This window comes from Phoca vitulina, unplaced genomic scaffold, assembly GCF_004348235.1.
Source record: "Phoca vitulina isolate PV1807 unplaced genomic scaffold, GSC_HSeal_1.0 scaffold99, whole genome shotgun sequence".
Taxonomy (NCBI): Eukaryota; Metazoa; Chordata; class Mammalia; order Carnivora; family Phocidae; genus Phoca; species Phoca vitulina.
The window spans coordinates 229,832-254,726 of NW_022589802.1; the positions used below are offsets into that span (position 1 = coordinate 229,832).

The following is a 24,895-nucleotide window of genomic DNA, read 5'->3' on the forward strand; positions in this document are numbered from 1 at the left end:
GCCACCGGGAGCCTAGGGTAGCAGGCCAGACCCAGGTTCAGAAACAGTGTGGACCCGATGCCACTCTCCTGCAGATCAGTAATTGCCCTTGCTGTGTTTTCTCACCACTGCATTTTGGGCAGGGTGTCTGTGGCTTGGGTAGCTGGCCAGGGCCTGGTTCTTTCTCCCTTCCTGGGCTTGTGCTCTTTTTTTATTGGGCAGTGGCATAACTGTGCTCTAGGCCCTGTGCTCATGCTGGCCCAGAAAGTGCTTCCATGTGGGGGTATTGCCAGCAATCCTGGAGTTGTCCCATTAGGGGAGGAGGCCTGAAAGCTGAGGCTTGGCTGGGTTTAAAGCCCTTCCCTGCATGTGGGGGGCAAGGTTGCTGTAGAGGGAAGTGGGTAGGGGGGATGGCTGTGAGGGGCCACCGTGAGGACATCAGAGCTCTTAGATGGCTGCAGAACAAGGAGGACTTGGCTGGAGTGTTGGATGTTTTGTGTTTTAGAGTGGGAGATCGTTGGGTGGGACGTGGGAAGGGATGGACAGGGATGCAGCAAAGGAGTTAAGCGAAGGGCTCAGATCGCTCCACTGTGCTGAGAAGAGGGACCCACAGCAAGGCCTTCTCAGGGGAGGAGGGCACGTAAGGCACGGCCAGCTGGGGCGGGGCGAACTGCAGCCAGTGAGCAGCACCTTGAATGGAGCCGCCTGTCCACTGGGGGGCCCCGAGATGCCTTGGGGCAGAGGTCCTCATGACAGCCCCTTATGCTGTGGGATGATGACACATTTAAGAAGCCCGGGAGATGGCCAGGAGCTGCTGGGATTTCAAGGCCTGTTTATCTGGCCCTCCCATCCAGCACTTTGCCTCTCGTAGTCTGGTCATGGCCTGGCTTTCCCTTAGGACAGTATCCGTTCCTGGTGTGGCCTGGGAAGAGCACACCGGTGTCACGTCCTGTTCTGCTGTGCTATGCATCTCTCCCCTTCCATTGGTCTGAACCCACGAAGGCAGAGAACACTTGAGTGCCAGTGGGCCAGTGGGAGTTGGGGCGGGGCGTGCACGGGTGGGGAAAAGCAGGAGCCCCTGGGTGCCGGGCCTGGAGATCTAGATGGCACCCTTGCAAGAAAGCTAGAGCCACCTCAGGAGAATGGAAGCAGAACTTTATTCTTCTCGGCTAGGGAAGAGAACTAGCGGGTGGTTGTGCATAGTACCCCATCCCTCACCCCTCCCAGAACCAAAGAAGATAGGCAGAGCCACCAAAGGGCTACCTCTGCTCGCCTCTCTCCTTTACCCAAGTGGAGGCAGGTGAGTGCAACGCAGGGCTGGGGTGGCTGCAGTGATGGGGCGGCCAGGGCCGGCCGGGGCTCCGGGGCTGAGGAGACCAGGGGGCTGCTCAGGTTGGGGGATGGGTGTGGGGCACGTCTCATCCTGGGAGCTGCCAGCTGGCATAGGCAGAACTCAGGGGACCAGGACACGGTAGGGGCTGCCTGGGATGTGCTCATCGCCCCACTTGACCACCAGCGTGTACTCTCCCTTGTCCTTGAGCAGGTAAGACACACTGTAGAGCCGGCTGCCCACGTGCTTCACCAGGATCTCCTCGCAGGGTGTCCGGGGGCCATGCACCCCTACCAGCAGCATGTTGTTGCCTGGTGGGGAAGAGGCCTCAATTCTAAGCCCCAAGTCTCCTCCCTTCAGCGGAGAATACGCTGACCCCTCTTTCTGTCTTCGTATCCTCCCCCTGCCGCCCCCATCTGTTGCGGGGTGACAGCCCTTCCTAAAGAGTTGCCAGCACCCCTGCTCCCTAGGCCAGTGTAGGAAAGTCCAGCTCCTCCCAAGCCACTTTCCTGAAGGGTAAAGATGGCAGGGAGCCCAGAGGGGAAGTGGCTTTAGAAGTGACCAGCATGCCCGCAAGGGCACTCCGGCCGCACCTAACCCCCTTCTTCCCCTGTTCCCAGGCACTGGTCATCCCGTCTTCTCTCTGGCCTTGTCTTTTGGAGGGGCGGGGGCGGGGCCTGGGGCACCCACCTGCTTTGCTGCAGTCCACCGTGAAGCTGCTCTTTTGGCCCGCGTAGGCCTTGCTCAGCCCCAGGCCCTTGGCCAGCACCTTGCTGGCATCAGTGGAACCTGCCAGGGCCCCATGCTGGGGGGCACTGGCAGTCTTGGTCAGGGAGTCCACAAACACGGATGAGGTCTCATGGAGGCTGTGGTTGCTGACGAGACGGGGACCTGCAGGGCAGAGCTGGTTAGGGTGCTAAGAGATGGCCGGAGGGCAAGGCACTGGGCTGGGCACCAGCAGTCTGGTGCAAGACTCACCTGTGACTTTGGCCTTGAAGGGGCTGCCCCCAATGTGGTAGGGGCCACCATACTTGATGGAGATGAGGTAGCTGCCAGGTGCCATGGGAGTATAAGTGACACGGTAGCCCTCAGGGCACTCCTGGCAATCCATCTTCACCTTGGAGGGCCCATCGATGGTTACTGACAGGGCACCCGCTCCAGCGTTGCTCGTGTTCACGATAAACTCAGCTGGGCTCCCTGGGGGCGTGGGAGGTCAGGAAGAGCTGGCCTGGACTGTTTCCCCAGCCCCTGACTCCCACCCCCCACCCCCCAACCCCCGGCATAGCTTTGTCACCTCTGCACGCCTCCTGTTGTCACTGAGAACTTGGGGGAAGGGCCCCAGCAGCCGTGTGCACACACTGGAAGCTGCATCCGCTGACCTACCTGTGACCCCACCTTCTAGGCCAGCTCCATAGGCGGACACCAGGCCTGGGTCCCCTCCATGCCCAGGCTCCCCAACTCGGATCTTGAAGGGGCTTCCAGGAATGTGGGTGCCATTGAACTTGACGTCAATCAGGTAGACACCATTCTCCCGCGGGATGAAGCGTACAGCATACTTATCTGAGGAACAGAGGGGCACGCCGTGGGCCTGAGGTCCCTCCAAAACCGGGCAAGTGGCATCTGTGAGGAGGTTCCCCTGCCCACCGGTCCAGCAGGTCACTTCTTCCAGGGACCACACTGGGCACCCACAGCCCGCACCCCAGACCTCCTGAAGCCTGAGATGCCCAAGCAGCTCACTGTTGGTGCTCATTTGGACGGAAATCTACGAGCAAAACACTTGCCTCGCCTCTCTGCCTCCCTAAACAGGTTACCACGAAGGCCTTAGCCTCCGCATGTGAACAGGGGCACCGAGGCAACAGGAACTTGAGGTCACGTGGCTGTGGAGGGGCAGGACCAGCTGTGAGACTAGTGGAATTGGTGAACCGGCTCTTCTCACCTCCAGGCTGCCTCAGACCTATCTGGCAAGTGCCAGGCCCTGGCTAAGGAGTGGGCCAGCTCCGTGGCTAGACTTCGGGTCTCTCCTTCAGGAGACTGCACCGCACTGCCTGCAGGCGGCTTTCTCCTTCCTAGCAGCTGTGGCTTCTGAGCCAGAGCCTCCCCGCCCCCCGGCCAAGGGCTTGGGTCACGAATGGGGGAAGGGTCGCCTGGCTGAGGGAGCCCCAGCGTTTGGGCCCTGCTTATAGAATCTGTACCTTCCTTTTGTACTCTCAGTCTGCTTCCAGCCAGCTGGGCAGGCCCGCTGCTCCCAGCAGGGCCAGGGAAGATGGGTGGGTGGCCCGGGCAGGGACAGGGCCTCACCTTGGTCGATCTCTGTGACATAGCACTCCTCCAGGGCTCCCGAGGGGCTGTGCACCTTAGCATCGATCGCCCCCTTGGCCCCATTCAGGCTGACTGCAAAAGAGGCTGGCTGGTTGACCTTTAGCCCTGACTCCTGGAAGCACAGCAGATGTGGTTAGACAGGGTGGCTGGGGCACGGGAGAGCAGGGCCCCAGCAGCAGGAAGGCCCCTGGGGTTACACTTACCCATCTGGCATCCAATTTGGTTTAAAGAGGGAGAGCCACTGATTCTTGGGGACCGGTAAGCTACATGCACACACCCCCGCCCCCAGATCCACACTCTGCAATCATACACCCAGGCAGCAGGAATGGAGGGCAGCCCTGCGCTGTGGGCAGCACTCAGCCCTGGCAGGCTATCCCTCTTTAAACCTCAGCCCTGGTGCTCAACGGGCACAGGCTTCTGTTCAAAGCCTTTAGACCTGAGACACGAGAAAAACTCCACACAGCGGGCAGGGGTGCTTCCTGCCAACCCCAAGCATGGGCTGCACCCGGCCAGAGCAGAGGCCCGGCAGTCAGAGCAGAGGCCCGGCGCCCCGAGCTGGGCTGGGCGGGTCCCTTGACACAGGGTCAAGGTCTGCTCTGTGCAGCGGCTCTGGTCTGGCCGGGCCCAGGAGCCCCAGGCAGGCGGTTTCTCTCAGTGCCTCACCTGAAGACTAGAAACAGTAAGGCGGCGGGCATCGCCAGACGGAGAAGCCACCGGTACTACGAAGGGGCTGTCGGGGATGTGTTCCTCGTTGAACTTGACCGAGACCTCGTAGTCACCTGGGCAGGGAGAGAGCACAGAAGGCATGCTGGAAGGCTCCTGTTTGTCAGTGTTTACACCTCCCACTTCCCACCAACAGCCTGGGTGGCCCTGGGACCTCAGGGTGGAGGGTGGGAGCAAGGTGGAGCTGTCCACACCCAGGGGCCGCTTCCCCCGACCCCAGCCAAGCTCTCGGTACCTGGCTCCTGGACCACATAAGCCACACCGCAGGAGCCGTCCTTGCGGTCCTCGAAGGAGATCTCGGCCTTGCTGGGGCCCTCAACAGCAATGGCCAGGCCCCCAGCACCAGCTTCCCTGGTCCAGATGCTAAATTCAGCTGTGGGAAAACAGGGTGCCCTCAGAGAGGGCCGCTATTCCAGCTTCAGTCCCCTCCAAGCATGGCTGACGGCAACATGGCTGCTAGCTACTTCCTCAAACCCACCCCAGCCCAGAAGAGCAAAAGCCTCGCAAGCAGCAGGCGTACCTGGCACTCCGGCTTCAGCCCTCTCCAGGCCAGGGCCTCCAGCACGGACTTTGTGGGCTCCCCCTTCCCCCAGGGGCCCCACAGTGAACTGGAAGGGGCTCCCGGGCACGTGCTGGCCCTTGTACTTGACGCTGACTGTGTGCATGCCCATCTCGGCAGGCACAAAGCGGATGCAGTAGGTGTGGTTCTCCCCTTCCACAATCTCGGCCTCGTGGCTCTTGCCTGACGGGCTGGTTACCTGGGCTGTCATGTCCTGGATGCTAATTTCTGCAGGTAGGGGGACAGCCTGGTGAGCAAGAGGCCTGCGCCCCGCCCCACCCCTCTGCTTCGGGCCACCTGGGGCTGGCGCCCAGGACTCCCCACGGCCCCTCCCTGGCTCCCTACAGCTCCTACCAGGGATCTTCAGGCTGAGATCGCAATGACTGCCAACATTGGCCACCGAAGGGGCCCGTCGCCGGCGTGTGATGCTCTCTTTCACCCGGCCCTCTCCTGTTACCTTCACAGAGAAGGGGCTGCCTGCGGGAGGAGAGCACAGCCCGCACGTCGTACAGGTTACGTTTCTGCCGGCAGGCTCTGGCGTGCGGCACGGGGGTGGGGGCAGCTCGGTCATGGGGGCTGTGTGTGGGTGCCACACTCACCAGGCACGTGCTGGTCAGCGAACTTGATGTTGATGATGTAGTTGCCAGGCTCTGTGGGGCAGTAGGTGACCCTGCATGTGCCATCCTCTAGGTCCTCTGTGTTGATGTCCACCTTGCTGGGGCCCTCAATGGACAAGCTAAGCCCGCCATAGCCTGTGGAAGGGACGCCGCTGAGCCGGGAGGGCCAAGCACAGGGCTCTTGCCCCAGCTGGTAGGCCACCACCACCTACCTGCATCACGGGTGTCAATGATAAACTCTGCAGGCTCAAAGGTGTGGCCTTCGTGGAGGCCCTGGCCTGAGACCCGCACGCGGCTGGCATCCCCAATCTCCGACTGGCTGATCACCACTGGGATGGGGCTGCTCGCCACGTGCTGGCCATTCTTCTTCACATGCACCAGGTGCTCCCCGGTCTCCTTGGGCACGAACGAGATCCCTGGGCACAGGGCGGGGCTGTCAGCTGGGGAAAGGCATGCCCTCCCCTCACAGCCTCCTTCCTTTCCAGAAGGCCCTGCCCCTCAACCTCTTACCCACGTGGCCATTGCGCAGTCGCTTCAGCAGACAGGGCTCCTCCCGGCCCGAGGGGGGCACGACCGTGGCCGTCAGCAGGCTGAGGTCCGTCTCAGAGATATTGATGGGGATGTCAGCAGCAGAGCCCACCTTCAGGTGGGACATGCGCATGGAGTCGTCACCTGCCAGGGGACAGTCACTTCATGTCCAGGTGCGGAGGGAGACTGTGCCCACCCTGCCGCCTGCCCGCTTTTGTCACTGCTCCCAGTGCCACCCACCTGTGACCCTGGCGGTGAAGGGGCTGCCCGGGATGTGCTGCTCGTTGTACTTGACCAGGATGCTGTAATCCCCGGGCAGCACGGGCAGGTAGGAGACGCTGCAGGTCCCATCTTGGTTGTCAGTGCAGCTGATTTCTGCTTTGGATGGGCCCTCGATGGCCAGGGACAAGCCCCCTAGAGAGAGTCACGGGTGAGGATGGGAACAGTGCGCCGGCGGGGAAAGAGCCCCAGCAGGCAAGCAGAGGCCAGGGCGGCAGGGTGGGGAGCCGCATTCAGGGAGCATCTCCCTTGTGCCCAGCTTTCTACTGGATGAGGGTGGGCGTCCCTCAGCACGCAGGCAGGCTAAGAGTAGGGCTGCCGCTCACCCTCTCCTGCATCCTTGGTGTTCACGGTGAAGACAGCAGGCTTGTTCACCACTCCGTGGGTGAGGCCAGGCCCATAGGCTGTGACGTGGCCGCAGTTGACGTAATCCACATAGAACTGCAGGGGGCTTCCTGAGGCAGGAAAAGGGGCCATGTGGAATGGGGCCTGGTGTCACCTCCCCAGGCTCCCCGCCCCCCGAACTCAGGCCCCCACGAGGCGCACCTGGGATGTGCATGTGATCGTAGCGGATGTCCATCTCGTGCAGGCCAGCCTCGCTGGGAGCATAGCGGACGGTCACGGTGCCGTCCTTGTTGTCCGTGATGGCTGGCTGTGCCACCTTGCCCGAGGGCATCCTCACCTCCCCTGCGGAGCAGTGGGGCCAGGGTCAGGGCACCCACTGGCAAACCCTCGCCTCTCTGGCTCCCGAGCTCCTTCCTGCTCCCACTTACCCGTGATTTCGCCTTTCTTGATGGTGAAGGGGATGACAAGGTCGAAGGGCCTTAAGCTGGTCACATCCAACCCATTGACACCCATTAGGGGTCTCTCTGGGGCCTGCAGTGGAGACAGAGGGCCCAAGTGAGGGGCCGTAGGAGGGGAGGGAGTCCCAGGGGTCCGTCCTCACGCATAGCAGGATGGGGCCTCACAGGACACCCCGCTGGCCAGCCCCCAAGTGTCCCCTCGGGCCAGGAGAGCCAGGACGAGGCAGCTGAGGCCGTACCCAGGTCTGCTGGCCACCCTGGGCATACGTGTAAGACGGGGCCAGTTGCTGAGGCCGAAGCGGGGGCTGTGCTGTGGGCTGGTCCCCGGCTAGAGCCTGTGGAGCAACACAAAAGAGTTGCAGATTCTGGCGTCACACAGGGCAGGGACAGGGCAGGCTCCACCCAGACCCCTCAACCCTGGCCCCTCCTGACCGTCACTTGGAAAGGGCTGTTGGGCACGTGCTCGCCACCAAAGCGCACGCAGATGACATATTTGCCCGGCTGGGGGGCTGTGTAGAAGATGTCAAAGGTGCCATCCTCGTTCTCCACCACATCCACGTCCACCTCGGAGCCGTCGGGCGTGCACACGGTGCAGGTCACCTTCCCTTTGCCTGCTGCCTTGGTGTCGACAGTGATCACCGTCTCCTCCCCAATCTGGATGGTGGGGCCAATGCCAGCACCTGGTGGGGCAGGGCAGGTCCCCAAAGGGGGGGCCGGTGTGTGAGCTCGGCGCTTGAGCTGCTCCCATCTGCCTGCCACCCGCCCAGGCTTCTTATTGCCACCACCAAGCGCAGCCAGGCCTCCCCCGCCCCCCGCCCCAAGCTGGATCGGTGAGTGGTTTCTCAGAAGGCAGGAAAGGTTCCCCTGAGCTGCCTCAAGCCAGGGAGTCCTGTCTTGGGGATAGCCCTACATGGGAAAGGCCCGATGGGGGGCACACAGGTGTCTGGGAGAAAGGAAGGGGCCCGGAGGCCCATGAGGGACACGAGTGTTTGCCGCCACTTCCCCCGCCAACTTGGCCTCAGCCAGTGCTGTGGACCAACACCGGCACCCTGGCTGGGTGCGCAGCAGCCTTCGTCCCTGCAGCCTGGCCCTGGACCCCAGTGCCGTGTGCAGATGTGGTGAGGCAGAGTCCTGCTGCAGCGTGGGGGGGGGGGGTGTGACAGTTGCCTCCCACCCCCCGGGCCTGAAGGCGAAACTGGAGTTTCCTGACAACTGAGAACACTCGCTCAACCGGAGGCTGGTGGGGAGGGGCGGCCGGGTGCGGCCCGGCGCAGGCAGGGAGCCGGGAGCGGGGAAGCAGCGAGGCCGCGGGGGGTTAGCGCCCAAGCAGCACGCACAGCAGGCGGGGGCAGCACCAGGGGAAAGAGGGACGGGAGGCCCAAGCCACAGCCACCGCCACTAGGTTGCAAGGGCAGAGCAGCTGAGCAGCCTCTAGGGCCCCAGAGTGCCCGAGGGGAGGGGGGGGCAGTGACGTTATGGTTTGAGCTCAGCCGTGAAGGCCTGGGGGGCCGTGGGCTGCGAGGCCTGGCAGTGAGAGTGCTTGATGTGACCCACCGAGCCCACTCAAGGGCTGTTTAAGGGGCACCCCTGGCCGAGGGCTCCTGCGGCGCTAGGCTCCGTGCTGGCCTTCCATGGCTCACTTAAGCTCTAGACCTGGCCACCTGCTGCCCGCCCTGCCCTGGGAGGCTTCGCCTCACAGCTACACCCGTCCTGCCCAGCTCGTGATCTGGACCACCGCCCAGTCGGCGGCTGCTCACTTGGCCCGCCCGGGGCCTAGTGCATCAGCGGGTCTCGGCTGCTCCGTCCTCAGACTACGCCTCCCAAGTTGGCTCCCCACTCAAGCCGCATCGCCACCAACCTGGTCCAAGCCACCACTATGACTGATCCAGAGGTGACTTCGGCTCCCCTACTGGGCTCTTTGCCTCCATTCTGCACACAGTGGCCAGGTAAACTGAGACCACTCCTTTGGCCAAGTCTTGGCCGTGCCCCTGTCCCCATGGCCCTGTTCCCCTGCCCTAGGCACACATGCCTGTCCTCTCAGATCCTGGAGCCTATTCTACCAAGCCATTGGGCCCTCGTCCCGAGACTCTAGCCACCCTCCAAATCTTGTCCTGGCCACCTCACCCAAGCTCCAGGCCTGCAGCCTCCAGAGGCTCCCAGGTCAACTGTCACCTCTTACTGGCGTCCCTGGTGTCCCTGGCTGGGGCTAGAGCTCCCCTCCCATGCCCAAGCAGGAGAACCTCCATGCCTAAATAACGTCACTGCTGGGGGACGGGGGTGGGGGGCAGGGGGAGGGAGGGAGGCAGGGAGGGCGGGCAGGCCGCCGAGTGCACTTTGGGGCTCTGAGGCTGGGCTGGGCCCTGCCCTGCTACCCGCCCAAGCAGTCGGACGCTGCTGCTGTTGCACTAGCCGCCCCACCCGCTCATGCAGTCCGTACCTCCCCCGGCCTGGGGCCCAGACGCCCCTGGGAGATGGGGATGGAGGTCTGTGGATCTGGCCAGGGCCGGGGGACTCCCACTGCTGAGGGGAGACCCCCTGTCCCCTCAGCCCGTGCAGGAGCCCTTGCCACGGAAGGAGGAAGTGAGAAGGCAGGGCCTGCTGCCCGCCCCCGGGGCTTCCCCAGGGTGCCAAGATCCCCAGACCCCAGAGCCCCCAGTGGGGTGCTTCTCAGGATGCACCTCACCCCAAAGCTCTCAGCTGCAACCCGACGTCTCAGATGGGGAAACGGAGGCCCAGAGAGAGGGAGGGCCGGAGCACTCACGCTCTGCTCTGGAGGCCTCCCTGGGCACTATCCCTCCAGCTTCCCCCCCTGTCCCTGCCAAGAGCTGCAGCTGGAACTGTCCTGGGAATCGGCACGGAAGAGGAAAAGGAAGCTGCCCTCTGGGCAGGAGGGGCATTGGGAGTGGCCCCAGCAAGCAGCTTACCTAGCCCGTGACCTCCGATTGACACTGAGGTGAGAGGGCAGAGAGCAAGGAGAAAGGTCAGGTGAGTCACTCCAGGGGGCGGCCCCCACTCCCACACGCCGCCCCAAGCAGCGAGCCCTGGCACACTGGCGCCCCCCAGCCCCGTGCGCATCGCCGCGGCCGCCGGCAGCCTGGCTCACCTGTGACCGTGCACTTGCTGGCGTCTCCGGTGGGCACGGCCCGGACGCGGTACGGGGAGAAGGGGATCTCGTCACCGCCGTACTTGATCAGGATGGTGTAGCGGCCCGTCACGTCTGGCACATAGGCCACCGTGTACGTGCCATCGTGGTTGTCTTGGATGTGCGTCTTCTTGGGCTTGCCCTCGGGGTCCTATGCGGCAGAGCACAGCGGAGGCCCGGGGTTACCTCAGACCCTCAGGAGGAGCAAACACCAGGGACCACGGCTGCAGGGACAGCCTCCGAGTCACTCAACCGCCCGGCGGCGTCAGTCCTTTACTTGGCCACGGCCAGGATCCAGAAGGGAAGTCCCAGATGCCCCACGCGCCCCCCCCACCCCCGTGACAGGCAGGGGGCCGGGGAGCTTGATGCCCACCCTGCTTTATCGCCATGACCACCTTGGCTCCCGGCCTCCGCCCCAGGGCCTGCTCCCGCACTAGCGGGAGCTCCCCCTGGAAGATCAAGGTCCCGTCCTCCTACGTGACCCACGAGAACGTTACGGGCGGGCCGGCTGAGGCACCAAGGTCAGCAGTGAGCAAGCGTGCGCGCGGGGGGCCCTGTGCCTGTCACCACCGTCCTAGAGGCAGGGGACCTGGCCTCGCTGGCACGGCTCCCGAGGGAGACCACAGTCCCGGACTGGTCCACTCGCCCTGGTCGCACACCCTATGCCGCCCGCCGCGCTGGCCTAGGCCCCTCTCGGCCCCCGCCTCCTCGGTGCCTGGAGCGCGACCCGCCGGAGCCGGGCAGCCACCCCGGCGGCCAGCTCACCGTGATCTGCACAGCTAGCAGGCCCTCTCCCGCGTCCTTCGCGTCGATGGTGAACTCCACGGGCAGGCTGGCGGGCACACCGGTAGTATTGAGCCCGGGGCCACTGGCCTTCACCTTGCTGGCATCGTGCGTAGGCAGCACCTTGACCTTGAAGGGGCTGTTGGGCCGGGGTGATACAAGAACGGTCAGGAGGGCTTTTGGTGCTCAGCCCTGGTACCCTTCCCACAGGCAGGAGGCCCTGCCTCTTACCTGCGGGGCACCTCTTCCTCCCCGTACAGCACTGAGATGCTATAGGGCCCCTCCCGGCTGGGCACGTAGTTTACGGTCTGGGTGCCATCAGCGTTGTCCACGACGTCCACAGGCTCCACCAGGCCTGGTCCCAGTCCCAGAGAGAGACTCAGCCAGTTTCCCGGGTCCCCCAGCCCCACCATACTGGACCACCCAGCTCAGCCCCCACCCCAGGCCTAGACCTTGCTTTGCCCTCGCCTGCCCATCCCTAGGAATGGTCCTGAGCCCCTGTGACACCAGACACTAATCTGGGTGCCATCTTGGAGCCTTGCCCACCCTCCCTCCTGCCACATCTGCCCAGTGGCCAAGTCCCGTCTGTTCTACCTCCTGGTGGTCCTCTGTCCCTGGGCACTGGCTTCACTGTCACCCGAGGCTCCTCCGTGAACTACCTGAATACCTGTCCCAACCTCTGAGCGCTGCGCCTCCGGTCTCCTGCCCTAGCCTCCCAAGAGGACTGTGCTCTCCTGACCGCCCACTCCCAGGCACATGAACACTCACCTTTGGGCCCCTGCACTTTGACCTGCAGTGGGGCCACGCCAGCCTTGCTCGTGTCTACCTGGAAGGACTGAGGGAGGTTGGCCCGGACCATGCCAGGGCTCAGGCCAGGCCCAGAGCACTTGACTTTGGATGCATCTGTCACATCATGCACGGGGACCTTGAAAGGACTGCCTGCGGAGGGAACACGGATGGCAGCTGTGTGCGAGAGCCGAGGGCTGGCAAATGGCCCCAGACCGGCCCTAGCTGCCTCGCCTCCTCACCTGGGACTTGGTGGCCACCGTAGGTGACGTTAAGGCTGTAGGTGCCAGCCTCGTAGGGGGTATACTCGACCGAACAGCTGCCGTCCTTGTTGTCCATGCAGGACATCTTGGCCTCGGAGGGGCCCTCGACAGCCAGGCCCAGGCCCCCAGTGCCAGCTCCCCTGGTCCAAATGGATAGCCCATTATTTCCTGCGGTCCCAAGCCCCATCGCAGCCCCTGCTTCTCAGGCACTTGCTCACCTGGTCTCCACGGTGAACTTGTTGGGCTTGTTGGTGGTGCCGCTTTGGATACCTGGCCCGTGGACACGCACTCGGGAAGGGTCACAGCCCTCGGTCACAGGCACCTGGAACGGGCTGCTGGGCACGGGGCTGCCATCATAGGTCACGTCCACGGAGTGGAGTCCTGGAGGAGGGCAGGCTGGGTCAGGAGGAGCCCAGGCCGCCCTGTCTCTCAAGCCCCGGCCCTTGGGAACGCCAGCGCCTACCCTCCTCATACGGCGTGTACTCCACTTTGTAGGTGCCGTCACCACAGTCCTGCACGTAGGTCTCGGTCAGGTTACCTGAGGGGTTGGTCACACGAGCCTTGACGTGGGGCCCTCCGGTCTGGGTCAGAGCGCGGGCATCCACACTGAACTCAGTGGTAGCCTCTCGGAAGACACCTGCAGGGGCGGGCATGGGGAGGAGGCATGGGGCTCCAGGGACCCGCGGGGCGCTGGCTTCCCTCTACCCCCCGGGGCCGCGGTGGGGCCTCACCTTGGCCCTCGATCCCAGGCCCATAGCACTGGACGCCCGACGTGTCGACCGCAGGCTCCACCTGCAGCTTGCTGGGGAAGTTGGGCACAGGCTGGCCACCGTACTTGATGGTGACAGTGTAGGCCCCAGGGCAAAGCGGGATGTAGGTGATGGTGTGCGTGCCGTCACCGTGGTCCTGGATGTGCACCTCGGCCGGCAGCCCCGCCTCCGAGCAGATTTCGATGGTCAGCTCCGCGCTGCCTGCGCTCGAGCAGTCTACGTGGAACTGGCCCGCCTCCCCGGCCGTGGCCCGCTCCAAGCCGGGGCCTGAGCACTTGACTTTGGATGCATCGAAGCAGGGCACCACGTGGGCCTTGAACGGGGAACCGGGGATGTGGGTATCAGCGAAGAGGATGTTGATATTGTAGTCCCCGGGTTCGGTGGGCACATAGGACACAGAGCATGTGCCATCCCCGTTGTCCAGGCACTCGAGCTGGGCCTCGCAGGGGCCCTCCACTGTCAGGCCCAGGCCACCCATGCCGGCACCCTTGGTATCGATGGTGAAGCGCGCAGGGGAGCCCGCACTGCCCCCCTGCAGCCCTGGCCCAAACGCCTTCACCTGAGGGAAGAGGGACAGGTCAGGAGCCAAACCCGTGTCACCTCCCTGACCCCCGACCCCCAGCCTGACCTCACAACTACCTTCTCCCCCACCAGCTAGGGGTCCAGGCAGGGCCACTGGTCATGAGGACAAAAATGAGGAAGGGGGAGGGTGAGCCTGGAGAAGATGAGGGGGGGGCCCCCCACACCCCAATTACCTTGCTAGGCTTGGTGGGGGGCAGGGCTTCCACAGGAAAGGGGCTGCCAGGCACAGACACGCCGTCGTAAGTCACCTCGACCTCATAGGGCCCCTCCTCTCGGGGCACAAAGCGCACCACGCTGTTGTCAGCCCCCAGGCCTGGCTCCACCTTGCAGGGCACTACTGTGCCCGAGGGGCCCGTGATCTTGGATGCCACTTTGCCTTGGCCACCAGCACCCTTCGATTTGACTGTGAACTCCTGATCTTTGCCGACATCCACCTCTGTTGAGATGACAGAACCAGGGAGAAAACTATGGCATCCAGCCGAGGCGGCCCCTGGGGCATCCTCAGTGACTGGGACAGGGCTCTGATTACTTACTCTCTCCCAGGCCAGACACCTTGATCTTGCTGAGGTCTAGGCTTGGAGACACCCCCACCGAGAAGGGGCTCTTGGGGATGGGGTCCCCTCCGTAAGTGACATTGATGCCCACTGGACCCTGGAGAGGGCACAGAAAGGCAGAGTCAGGAGTCAGGACCTTGGTCCCCCCGGCCTGTGTCTTCCGCACTTGGGCATGGGGGGAGGGTGAGAGAAGCACTGGCTTTGCTCTCCCGCCCCCAGCCTTCCAAGCTGGCTCTCTCCCAGCGGGGAGTCGAGAGTGCGTGGGAAGCCCTCTGGAGCAGCCCACCTAGCCCACCACTCGAGGAAGCCCACACGCTCGGTAGGTTAGTTGAGGAGTGCAGCCGTTGGGAGGTCCGGGTAACTACCTGCTGCACGGGAGTGTACTTGACCGTGTAGGTGTTGTCGTGGTGGTCAATGATGTCCACATCGCGCACTGCGTCCCCCTTGGCCAGCCCTGAGAACTGGACGTCCAGCTTGCCTTTGCCAGCAGCTTTGGCATTGACCGTGAAGTGGGTGGGTTTGCCAAGCTCAACACCTGAGGAAACACGGTGGCCATGTAAGGGCACCTTGCCCCAAGCCTCCTTGTGGCCCCGACTGCCCCACAGGGTGCTGCTCATCCTCACCAGTGCGACTGAGGCCAGGGCCCTCAGCCTTCACCTTGCTGGCATCATGGGAGGGCTCCACCTTGACCCGGATGGGGCTGGTGGGCGTGGCCTGCAGGGGGTGGGGAAGAGTAGGGCTCAGGGGACAGCAGTGCCCCAACACGCAGCACCGTTAGGGGCCGGGAGCAGAGCACCCACCTGGTCAGCAAAGAGGACCATGATGGTGTAGCTGCCAGCCCCGCGCGGTGTGTACTTCACTGTGAAGGTGTCGTTGTCGTTACGGATGATGTCAAAGTCGATGTCGGCCTCAGTGGGGCCCACCACGCCAGGGGCACACTTGATGCCAATGCTGACGTCCCCTGCAGCGGGGGGTGGGAACAGAGGCTGGGATCGCGTCCGGACACCTCGCCCGCTCGCCCACCCGCCCACCCGCCCGGGGCAGGCCCTTACCCTGGCCGGCCTCGGCGCAATCCACAGTGAAGTAGGTTGGCTCATGAGCCTTGAGCCCTGTCTTGGCTACTCCTGGGCCATATACCTTGACCTTGTTCGGGTGGCTACCGGCTCCCACGTTCACCTGCAGGGCGCAGGGGCAAGTGCAAGGGCATGAGCGGCGTGGAGGCGGCCCAGGGCTTTTTCACTCACGGCCAACAGGCACACAAAATGGTACAGCCACCTCAGGAAGTAGTTTAGTGGTTCTTCAAACGATTAAACACGAAGTGGCCACCTGGCCCAGCAAGCCTACCCCGAGGTACCGACGCGCCGGGGGAGAGGAGATCGCTCATCCCCACAAGCGCTCGTCCTCGAACGTTCACAGTGGTGTTATTCACAGCGGCCAAACGCGAAAAACCCATGGGGCCCATCCACACCACAGGCTATTCCTCGGGCGGGAAGAGGCGGGAAGCGCGGACTCGTGCTATGATACGGGGGGGGCCATGATGAAACGTGCTGCTGAGGGACAGCAACCCGATACGAAGGCCACGTACTGCGTGCACACGCATCCACAGCAGCCGTCCGGAGTGGGCTTGCTCGGGCCTGGGGCAGGGGGCGTGCGGGGCAGAGGGTTTCTTTTCCGGATGATGAAGATGTCCTAACCTTTGGCTGTGATCCTTGCCGCACACCCCTGAATGTACTCAAAACCATCGAGTCGTACACTTGGGACGGGGGATCTGTACGGTCTGGGAGGCCTACCTAACGGAGCTGGATCGGGCACCCGAGGGAGATGGGCTACAGGGCTGCTCACCCGGAAGGGGCTGTTGGGAATGCTGACGCCGCCCCAGGACACCATGGCCGTGTGCTTCACCGGCTTCCTGGGCACGTACGAGCAGCTGTAAGTGCCGTTGCCGTTGTCCTTGACTGCCGCCTCCACGGGGCATCCCTCGTTGTCCTGGGAAGTGGGCAGGGACGAGCAGCCCGCTGATGAGGGCCCAGGCCTGGGCACCCGCGCACCCCACCTCACCAACCCCACCACGGGTGGGCACCCCACCTGGACTTGGACCCGGAGACTGGCCTTCCCACCATGCTTGGCGTCCACCGTGAACTCTGCCGGCTTATTGACAGCCACGCCCGTCTTCTCCAGTCCAGGCCCGCGTGCCTTCACCTGATGAGAGATGCCCCCACCGCCCCCCAATCTCAGGGGACCAAGTGCAAGGCCCCCAAGGACCCAGAGTGGCAGGAACACGCGGTCGGGGCACCAGCACAGCCAGGCCTCCCCAAGTCCCCAGGCAGAGGCAGAGGGGGGCCGGCAGCACACGCCCTTTACCCTGTCTGGGTGGAAGTCCTGGGGCGCCTCGCGGATGTCGGCCATGAAGGGGCTGAGGCGGATGTCCTCGCTGTTGCACAGCACGTGCACGGCGTACTCGCCGGCCTCCTGGGGCCAGTAGCGCACGTCGCAGGAGCCGTCGCCCTTGTCGTCGCACTCAATCCTGGCCTGCGACGGGCCCTCCACCGAGAAGCCTGCCAACGGCCGCCAGTCGCATGAGCACCCTGGGGCCTCACCGCCCTCTGCCCCCGGACGCCCGCGCCACGGCCCGCGGCTCACCCAGGGTGCCGACGTCGTCCCCGATGGCCTCCACCACGAAGTCGGCCGACTTGCCCACGACTCCGCCTTCCAGCCCGGGGCCCCAGGCCCGCACCTTCTGGTTGCCGCACTCCGTGCCCACCTTCACCTCAAAGGGACTGTGACGAGAGCCGCACAGGGGAGCGCTGAGGGCCCGGCACGGGGGGAGGAGCGTGCCGCCCGGGCTCCTGGGGCTCTGCGCGGGGCCTCACCTGCGCCCGATGTTCTGGCCACCCCACGTGATGGTGACAGTGTACGTGCCGGGGACCAGGGGGTAATACTCGAAGCCATAGACGCCGTCCCCCAGGTCCTTCTGCTTCACACGCTCCTCGCCCTCTGCCCAAGACAAGGGAGGGCCTCAGGCCTGGCCAGCAGCAGTCCTGAGGCCGCCGCCGCCATCCCAGCCGTAGCCCAACTTACTGGGCCCCTTCACGGTGACCTTCAGCTCTCCGCTGCCGGCGCCCTTCGTGTACACCTTGAAGTCCGCGCTCTCCTTCACCCGCACACCCTTGGGCTGGAGGCCACGGCCAACGGCACGGCAGGCGCCCGGGTTACAGGCTGCGGGGAAAGGGCCAGCTAAGCCACTGGGAGCTGGCGCTGGGTGACCCCTACCCTTCCCTCCCACGGGGCTGGGCCATCAGAATCTGGCGGTCCCTCGGAACGTGGTCCCACAAGACGGGTGAAGGACGTGCGGGAAAGAACGATGACCCCAGGACCTGTAGGCCAGGCCTCCTCCCAGCAATTCCACACCAGCCGCCAGCACCCCCCCGCCCCCCGCCCCCCGCCCAGCCCGCCCCCTCCCAGAGGAAGACAGATCCAAGTACCGTGGACCCCGTGGGCAGAGCAGAGAGCAGCAGGTTTCTAAACAGCTGGAGCGAGCTCTTCTGAAGGTGAAAGCGTGGAGAAGAGAGACGGAGAAGGGCGAGAGGAGGAGGAGGAAGGGCCCCAGCAGGGGAGGAAAGAGAGCCCAGACAGTGGAAGCATAGAGGCCCAGGGTGCCGGGGCTAGGGCTGGAGTGAGTCTCGCCCTAGCTGCCCCCCCTCCGGAGGGAGGCCCAGTCTACAGCGCCCCCACTTGGGGGCGGCTGGGACCGGCCTACCTTGGCCAACAGTGACAGTGTAGGGGCTTCGAGGGATGGGCACGCCGGCGAAGGTGACGTGCACCGTGTGGACGCCCTCCATGGTGGGCTGGTAGCTGCAGCGGTACGTGCTGTCGCCCCGGGCCTCCAGCTGAGGCTCCACGGTGCCCTTCTGGCCCGCAGGGTCCTGGATCACAACTTCCACCTCGCCCGTGCCAGCCCCTGCCACAAGGTAACCGCAGCTCAGCTCCCGGCCCGCCCCCGGCCCCCCGCCGCTCTCCCCTCGCACCTGCCAGCCTCAGCAGCGCCCTCCTCACCTGCTGTGAAGATCTCAAAGTAGGTGGTCTTGTTGGCGATGTTGCCACTGGGCTCCAGGCCAGGGCCCTGGGCGGTCACTTTGCTCGCATCCCCCTGGGACTTGTCCACATACACCTCGAAGGGACTCTTGGCGATATGCTGGCCGGCAAAGAGCACGGTGACCTGTCCCCAGGAGGGGCAGACCGTGAGGGCAGGGGCCGGGCCTTCCAGCCACCGCCTCCCCCACCAGCCTCCCCTTGGGCTGAGGGCTCACCTTGTGAGTCCCCGTCACTTCGGGGACGTACCAGACAGAGAAGGTCCGGTTCTTGTCATTATTGGCGGTCACCTTTGCCTGTGGCGGGAAGGAGCACATGAGGCCCTGCTCCGAATGGAGGCACCTGCCCGCCTGCTTGACGGTGGCCCTACCTCTTCCTGGTGGCCGGCTGGGTCCTCCACGTACACCAGCACCTCTCCCTGGCCAGCACTTCTGGTCTCCACGGTGAATTCCGCGCGCTTCTTCACCATGTTGCCTGTGGGCTCGATGCCTGCCAGGCAGGGGCCGGGAGCTCTGAGCCGGCCCGTAGGGCTGCCTCCTCACCCCAGCGCACCTCCCCCTTCGGGCCCAGCGTCCTTCCCTGCCGTCACCCCGTCGGGAATGCTCTGAAGCGGGCGAGCTGATGGCAGGTAAACCCTGGCCCAGCACACAGAGCCTGGCCTTGTGCCCCAGCTTCATTCTTGCTGTGGGACAGGCCTGGGTCTGTTTTCTAGAACTCTCGCTCGGGTTTGCCTGAGCCCTAGCTCCTGTGCGATACCCCGGCTGGGTTTTGTCTCTGTTGACAGGCATGCGGCTGGGTCGTGCCTCCCTGACCACACTCCACCTTGCGGTGACGCCTCAGGGGGGGACCTTCTAGCCAAGTGGCCAGTTTTGACCAGCCCTGACCCATTCGTTTGACTCGGAGGGGGCATTTGATAACCTAGCCCCCATGTAACCGAAGAGTTCCCAAGACCTCCAAGTCCTGCAGGGATGAGGTCAGCACGCAGAGCATCCCCTGCCCGACTTCCTCACCTGGCCCATAGGCTCGGGCTTTCTTTGGGTTTAGTTTGGGCCGCAGGGGAGCTCCTGGCTTCAGCTTGGCCTTGGGGAACTGGGACAGGTAGGTCATGACGGAGTGCTCGTCCACATTGGGATCCACGATTTCCTCGGGTGTGATCACCTATCACAGATGGCAGACAGAAGCCATGTGACCTCCAAGCGTCAAGTCCCTGGCATGTGACACATCTCCCCACGGGGACCACAAGCCCCCAGATGGCCGCAGGCAGGGGGTACCTGAGGGATGCCCAGCCAATCATCAGCCTGCTGCATGGCCTCCCTCGCGTTGTTCACGGGCTTGCTGGCATCCCAGGAGTCCCAGTCAGGGCATAGGCCTGCGGCACAAGGAAGGCTGTGAGTTGGAGGGAGGTGCCCCCAGGGCCCCCTGGCAGGCTGTCTCCTCCACCCCCACCCCCCGCCCCCCCCACTCCCTCACCCCTCACCTGGGGCACAGCTGTCGACGAGGGCACCCAGGGCCCTGCCGCTCTGCCAGTCCCGGCTGAAGTTGGTGATGGGCAGCTGCGGCAGCTTATTCTGAATCCAGCCCAGGAGCCGCTGCTTAGGCGTCTGCTTCTTGGCTTCCTCATCCTCCTCCTCATCCCACATGGGCATGGAGATGGAGTAGTGCAGGATCAGGGTCCAGATGAGGCCCAAGATCAGCTTCAGGTTCCCATCCACGATGGCCTTGCTGTCTGTGAGGAAAGCGAGTGGCAGCGCTGAGCAGGCAGGGGCCCGTGTACGCACGCGTGCAGCCTCAGGCCACTCCCAGGCAGCAGAGTGTGGCAGCAAGGGGTCCCTGGGGAGGAGGCCGAGGCTCCCTGAGGGGGTGACATGCGGGTCCTGCCCTCTCTGCTCAGGGTCTCTGTGGGGGGTAAAGGAGATGAAAGAGACTTCTGGGGAGGGGGGAGACCCCCCCATTGACACATGGTGACGATACAGCTCAATGAGGAGTGTTGCTGGAAGCCCTTTGGACAGTGGGGGGGGGGGCGGCAGAGGAAGGACAGATAACAGACCCAGGCTGCAGACAGGGCCCAGGGCGGCCTCTGGAGGGGCCCTTCCCCCAACGGTGCTTTGCAGCTGCCCAGCTCCAGGGGGTCTCCAGGGAATTGGGCAGGAGGAGCAGTGTGGCCCCAGCAGGCCTAGATAGGAGACCCCCGACCTGACCCTGGAGGGGAGGGGGGATGGGGCCGGGGTGGAGGAAGAGGAAGGCTGGCCAGTGGGGCAGTTGGGAAAGAAAACTGTTGCCTCAGGGTGGGTGGGTGGGCCCAGGGCCGCAGCAGGCAGGGGAAGTAGAGGCGTTGGGCAAGGACCCTTTGAGTGGAGGATGTGAGCCCCACCCTCCACAGACCCAAACTGGGAGCAGGCCTGGGGAGGGTGGGGGTGAGGACAAAGGAGCCAGTGGTTGAGCTGCGTGCCAGCCAGGGTGATGGGCAGGACACATTCCAGAGACCCCCTCAGCCAGCAAGGAGAAAGGCAGAACTGATGAGCCTGGGCGGGGCACCCAGGGCCCCAGCTTGGGAGCTGGGGTGGCAGAAGCCATGGGTGGGGTCCCTGAGTCCTGCTGCCTCAGCAGAGCTCGCCCGCCGCCTGCCCTCCTCACCACCTAACGGGGCACTGGGCCTCAGGCGGGTGGCTGCCAAGCTCACCACAGGGGAAGTGGTTAGGGCGGGCACCTAGCGCCCTGTCACCATGGCAACCCCTCCAGGCTCTGGGCCCCACCCAAGGCACTTCTGGGTCTCAGCTTCCTAAGGGTGGGGCCCTGAAAAGGGGAGGGCTTTCTAAGAGCCACTGGAGTCCTGCACCCCCCACCCCCACCCCCCGTCAAAATCAAGAGAAAATACTTGTCTGATGAGTCAACTCGAGGGTGGGAAGAAGGGGATGGACACCACCAAAAGGGCCATCAATGGTAGGCAGCCTGAATCCAGCAGGCAGGACCTCGAGGACCGGCTGAGCCACTCAAAGCAGAGCAGCCTCCCTGCTCCCAGACTGCGGCTGGTCCCAAGCTCTGCACTACTGCCTTGCGCTGTCCCCAAATAGCAGGCGGGGCTGGTAGAGAAGGGGCTTCAGGCTAGAGGTGATTGGAAGGTTCAGAGAAGACCAAGGGCACAGGACCAGCCAGAGAGCTTCTTAGTAGGCCCCCTCCTCCAGAGTCCTACTGTGACTTGGGACACACAAGGCCAAGCTCATCAGCCTGAGTGGGTTGGGCTGGGCCCTCCCCCTGGTCCACAGGAGGCCAGCCTAAGCCCTCCTCATCCCCCTGACAAAAGAGGGAGGGAAGAGAACCAGGGCCCAGGGTTGGGAGACAGCCTGGTTGGATGGCCCCGCCCCATCCCACCCCCTTTCCCCAGCCCCGGGGCTAGCCTGCCCCCTCCCTCCCCTAATCACTGCTGCTTTCCAACATTTTTTTGCCTTATATGGCAAAGCTCTGGGAACTAGGCCTGCTCCAGCCAGCTCACTAGAGGAGGAGTAGAAGGGAGGAGGGAGGAGGAGACCCCCCCTAGACAGCTGGGGTGTGGCCTGCCTCCCCACATCCGGTTGCCCCCCCACCCAAGACTCAGAGATGACTCAGCTTGGCTAGACTGAGGCTGGGACTGAGGGGTGGGCCTCAGCCTCAACTGGCATTCCAAAGAAAGAGGTGGGACCCTGGAGACCTGCCCTCTGAGTGGCTGGGGGCGCCTGAGTCCTGTGTCCCTCAGACTCGCAGGCTCAGCAAGGCTCATGGCTTTAGGGACAACTGGAAGAACTGTAAAGAAAAGAAAGCGCTCCTCCTCCCGCGGGAACACACTACCCCCGAGTCACTAGTTCCGGTGCAGGTCCCTGAATGGCCCGCATCTTGAGAAGAGCCTGGGATGCTGCAGTAGGTCCAGTCAATGCCAACCTCACCAGCCCAGTGACACGGACACTGGGTTGGCGGTGAGCCCAGTGCACGCTGGAGTACCTCCCAACCAGCTCGTGCATTCTAGATGCAGAAAAGCAAGTCCTACATGGAAGCAAGAGTTTGGCCCAAGCTCAACAGTAACTTGGTGTTTAAGTGGACTACAAACCAGCTCCCTTCAGTGGCCACCTCATCTCAAGTACCCTTTTCCTAGCTATGGTCCTCTCTGGCCACAAGTTTCTCGAGGGGAGATCTAAACTGGGGGTTGGAGCCATCTCCAGTGGAAGGACCCATCTCCCAGGGCCCCAAACAGCCAAGAGCCCTAGACAATGGGACTCACAAGCTCCAACACCCCGTTTAGGACCTACAGGAGCGCCTGAAGGCCAGAGAGCCCTTCCCAAACTGCTGAAGGGAGGGGGGGGGAGGGCTCGGGACTCCCCCTCCTCAAGGATGGGGCACTGGGCGCAGGGCCAGAGCCCGGCCAGTGCCCGCCTTCCGCAGGCCCTCTCCCACGGCGGGTGCAGTGGCGGGGGCGCGGCCTGCGGAGGATGTGAGCTCAGCCTGGGCGCGGGCCAGCCGGGGTGCGGCGGGCGGGGGCGCGTAGCGGTCTGCACGCCCGGCCAGCCTGCCAGCGCGCCTTTGTTCTCGAGGCCTGCGTGTTGGAGCCTGGCGGCCCTGGGGGCAGCGCGGGGGCTGGGGGGACGTAGCTGGGAGGGGCAGGCCCAGGAGAGAGGGGAGGATGCGTGGAGCCCCCGCCCTCAACCTCGACCTCCCCGTGCCACGGGAGCGACCCACGCCCTCACCGATGGACACGAGCTTGATGCTCTCACGGTCCAGGAACTCGAGCGCCACGGACACGTTCTCGAGCTGCATCTGGCGGAAGGTGGGCCTCTGGTTGTGCTTGCGGTGCATCTTCTTCTGGCTGAGCACCTCCAGCAGCGCGATGAGCCGCAGCCCATCGCTCAGGTCCGTCTGCAGGTTGGCGATGCGCTTGCTCACGCACTTCAGGTGCTCGTTGCACCAGCGCGTGAACGTGTTCTGCTGGATCTTCTTCCACGGCGCGTCCTCTGCCAGGTCCTTCTCGGTGGCTGGCATCTCGGCGTCTCGCGCGTCGGCACCGCCGCCCGGAGCCGCGCCTGCCGCGCTCTGGCCCGCCCGGGAGTGGGAGCTACTCATTTTGAGGCGCGAGGAGCTGAGGGGCGGTGCTGCCGCCTAGGCGAGGGGACGGCCCTTTAATTAAAGTTGCAGGCACCTCCGCGCTCACAGGGCGAGGCAGGCAGCGGGGATTGTGCTGCGGAGAGAACGAGCCCTTTAAATGCGGGCGGGGGGGGGCGGCCGCGCCGGTTCAGTGGGGGCGGAGCCACCGTGGGGCGGGGTTGTGGGTGGGGCTTCGGGCCGCACCCGCCCCGCCCGTCGGAATGCCCCCTTCAGCCCCCAGTCCTGGCCGTTCGGACCCAACCCCAAGGCTCCGGGGAGGGTCGTCGGGCCCTGAATGGGTCAAGGCGCACCCTAGCCCCGTGGCCTTGCACCAGCACTGCAGGAAATGCTGCGGCAAGGAAAGGCTGAGCAGCCTCTGGCGCTGGACCACTTGGCCTCCAGCAGGCACGCCATAGATGGGACTTTCCTTCTCCAAGGCCCCTGCGGAGGAGTGGGGGGTGTTGTTCCTGGTCCCTGAGTCACGTGGGCTCCGACCCGGCCCCGCCGCCCCAGGAGCCCCCACCTCCCCAGCAAGCCCCCGCCGCCCTCTCCCTACCCCGGACTCCGGCGCCTGGGGCTCCCCGGCCGCACCCTGGCCGGCCGCCCCTGCCGCAGCGGGAAGGGACCCGACCCCAAGAGCGGGCCCCTGGAGAGCGCGGCTCCCGGGCCAGGCGCCGCCGCGAGCGAGCGCTTTGCGCGCGTGCCCCACGCCGGGGAAGCAGCCGCCTCAGACCCCCCGTGCCAGGCCCGCCTTCCCGCTCTCCACGGCCCTGGCCTGCGCACCTGCGCCCGCCGGCGCCCGCCATCCCACCGGTCCCCACCGCCTCCCTCCCTCCCCGCTCCGGCCGGGAGGAAATGGGGCACTGGGCCAGGAGGCCGCCAGCACTCCAGGAGCAAGCGGTCCTGCAAGGGGCCGGGCGTGCCAGTGGGCACTGGCAGAGGGCCCGGTGAGGCGTGCAGACAGCGAGTGTGTGCCTGACCCACCATGCCATCCACCTGGGGTGCTGGGGGTTTCCTCTCCTGTTGCAGTGCCTCCCCCAATGGCCCCAGGAGGCAGCCTGGCAGGGGGCGCGGGAGAGGGGAGGCTTCCAGACCCAGAGGGCCTGCTCAGGAGTTCCAGTGAGGCTCGGCGGGCTCTGAGTACTTGGGTCTGGGTGGGCTTCAAGGACCCGTGGCAGTGCAGAGGGAGCCCCGAAGGACAGGGGTCCAGGATACTGATGTGGGTGAACCATGGGAGGCTGCCAAGGCCGGCGGAAGAGCCTGGACTGTCATTAGGAATTGTTGAGGGCCTTGGTCAGGAAAGAGCTGTTCCTGGGGAGATTGGAAAGGAGGTGACAATCATATTCTAAATGAAGCCAACTCATGGAGTGTGGGTCCCACTGAAGCGGCCCTCCCCGGGCAGGCCCAGACCTGGAGCAGAAAGAGAGGAGGTGCTCTCTCTGATACCAGATGACAGCTGGTGACAGGGAGAAGAGAGGAAGTCTCTGGTCCAACCCAGCCTGGCTGGTCCAGCTGGTGAGGGTCACAGACCAGTTAGTTCTCTGTGGGTCATGGGGTCTAGAAGAGGTAGCCACGCAGGGAGTGGTGAGGTGTGGCCTTGATGGGACCACACGCAAAGACCGTCAGAGGAGTTTTAGGCTACAGGCGAAGCCTGCTGTGTCTCCTGAAATAGGAGGAGGAGGT

General features: G+C 64.5%; 1 protein-coding gene across 2 annotated transcripts; it reads right to left on the bottom strand.

Moving 5' to 3' along the window:
* Window positions 1-1,119: 1,119 nt before the first annotated feature.
* On the bottom strand, window positions 1,120-23,306 carry LOC116627588 (filamin-A). Of its 2 annotated transcripts, XM_032397405.1 has the most exons (47): window positions 22,819-23,306; window positions 19,584-19,832; window positions 19,378-19,475; window positions 19,117-19,264; window positions 18,477-18,595; window positions 18,325-18,402; window positions 18,071-18,233; window positions 17,775-17,975; window positions 17,096-17,233; window positions 16,888-17,011; window positions 16,658-16,794; window positions 16,379-16,572; window positions 16,103-16,216; window positions 15,860-16,003; window positions 15,070-15,193; window positions 14,818-14,978; window positions 14,641-14,731; window positions 14,383-14,552; window positions 13,997-14,114; window positions 13,637-13,899; window positions 12,843-13,440; window positions 12,575-12,748; window positions 12,330-12,492; window positions 12,091-12,251; window positions 11,831-12,001; window positions 11,294-11,417; window positions 11,045-11,201; window positions 10,241-10,430; window positions 10,062-10,085; window positions 7,570-7,817; window positions 7,377-7,472; window positions 7,108-7,210; window positions 6,881-7,021; window positions 6,661-6,789; window positions 6,296-6,469; window positions 6,038-6,199; window positions 5,740-5,943; window positions 5,510-5,662; window positions 5,265-5,387; window positions 4,872-5,138; window positions 4,587-4,724; window positions 4,292-4,407; window positions 3,608-3,740; window positions 2,693-2,869; window positions 2,288-2,506; window positions 2,000-2,200; window positions 1,120-1,620 (listed from the first exon to the last, which is right to left on the bottom strand). In XM_032397405.1, the coding sequence occupies exons 1-47, from the start codon at window positions 23,189-23,191 to the stop codon at window positions 1,433-1,435; spliced, it is 7,941 nt and encodes a 2,646-aa protein (XP_032253296.1). In that variant the 5' UTR covers window positions 23,192-23,306; the 3' UTR covers window positions 1,120-1,432. The 2 variants fall into 2 exon arrangements, with proteins under 2 accessions (XP_032253296.1, XP_032253297.1); XM_032397406.1 differs by lacking the exon at window positions 10,062-10,085.
* Window positions 23,307-24,895: the final 1,589 nt, after the last annotated feature.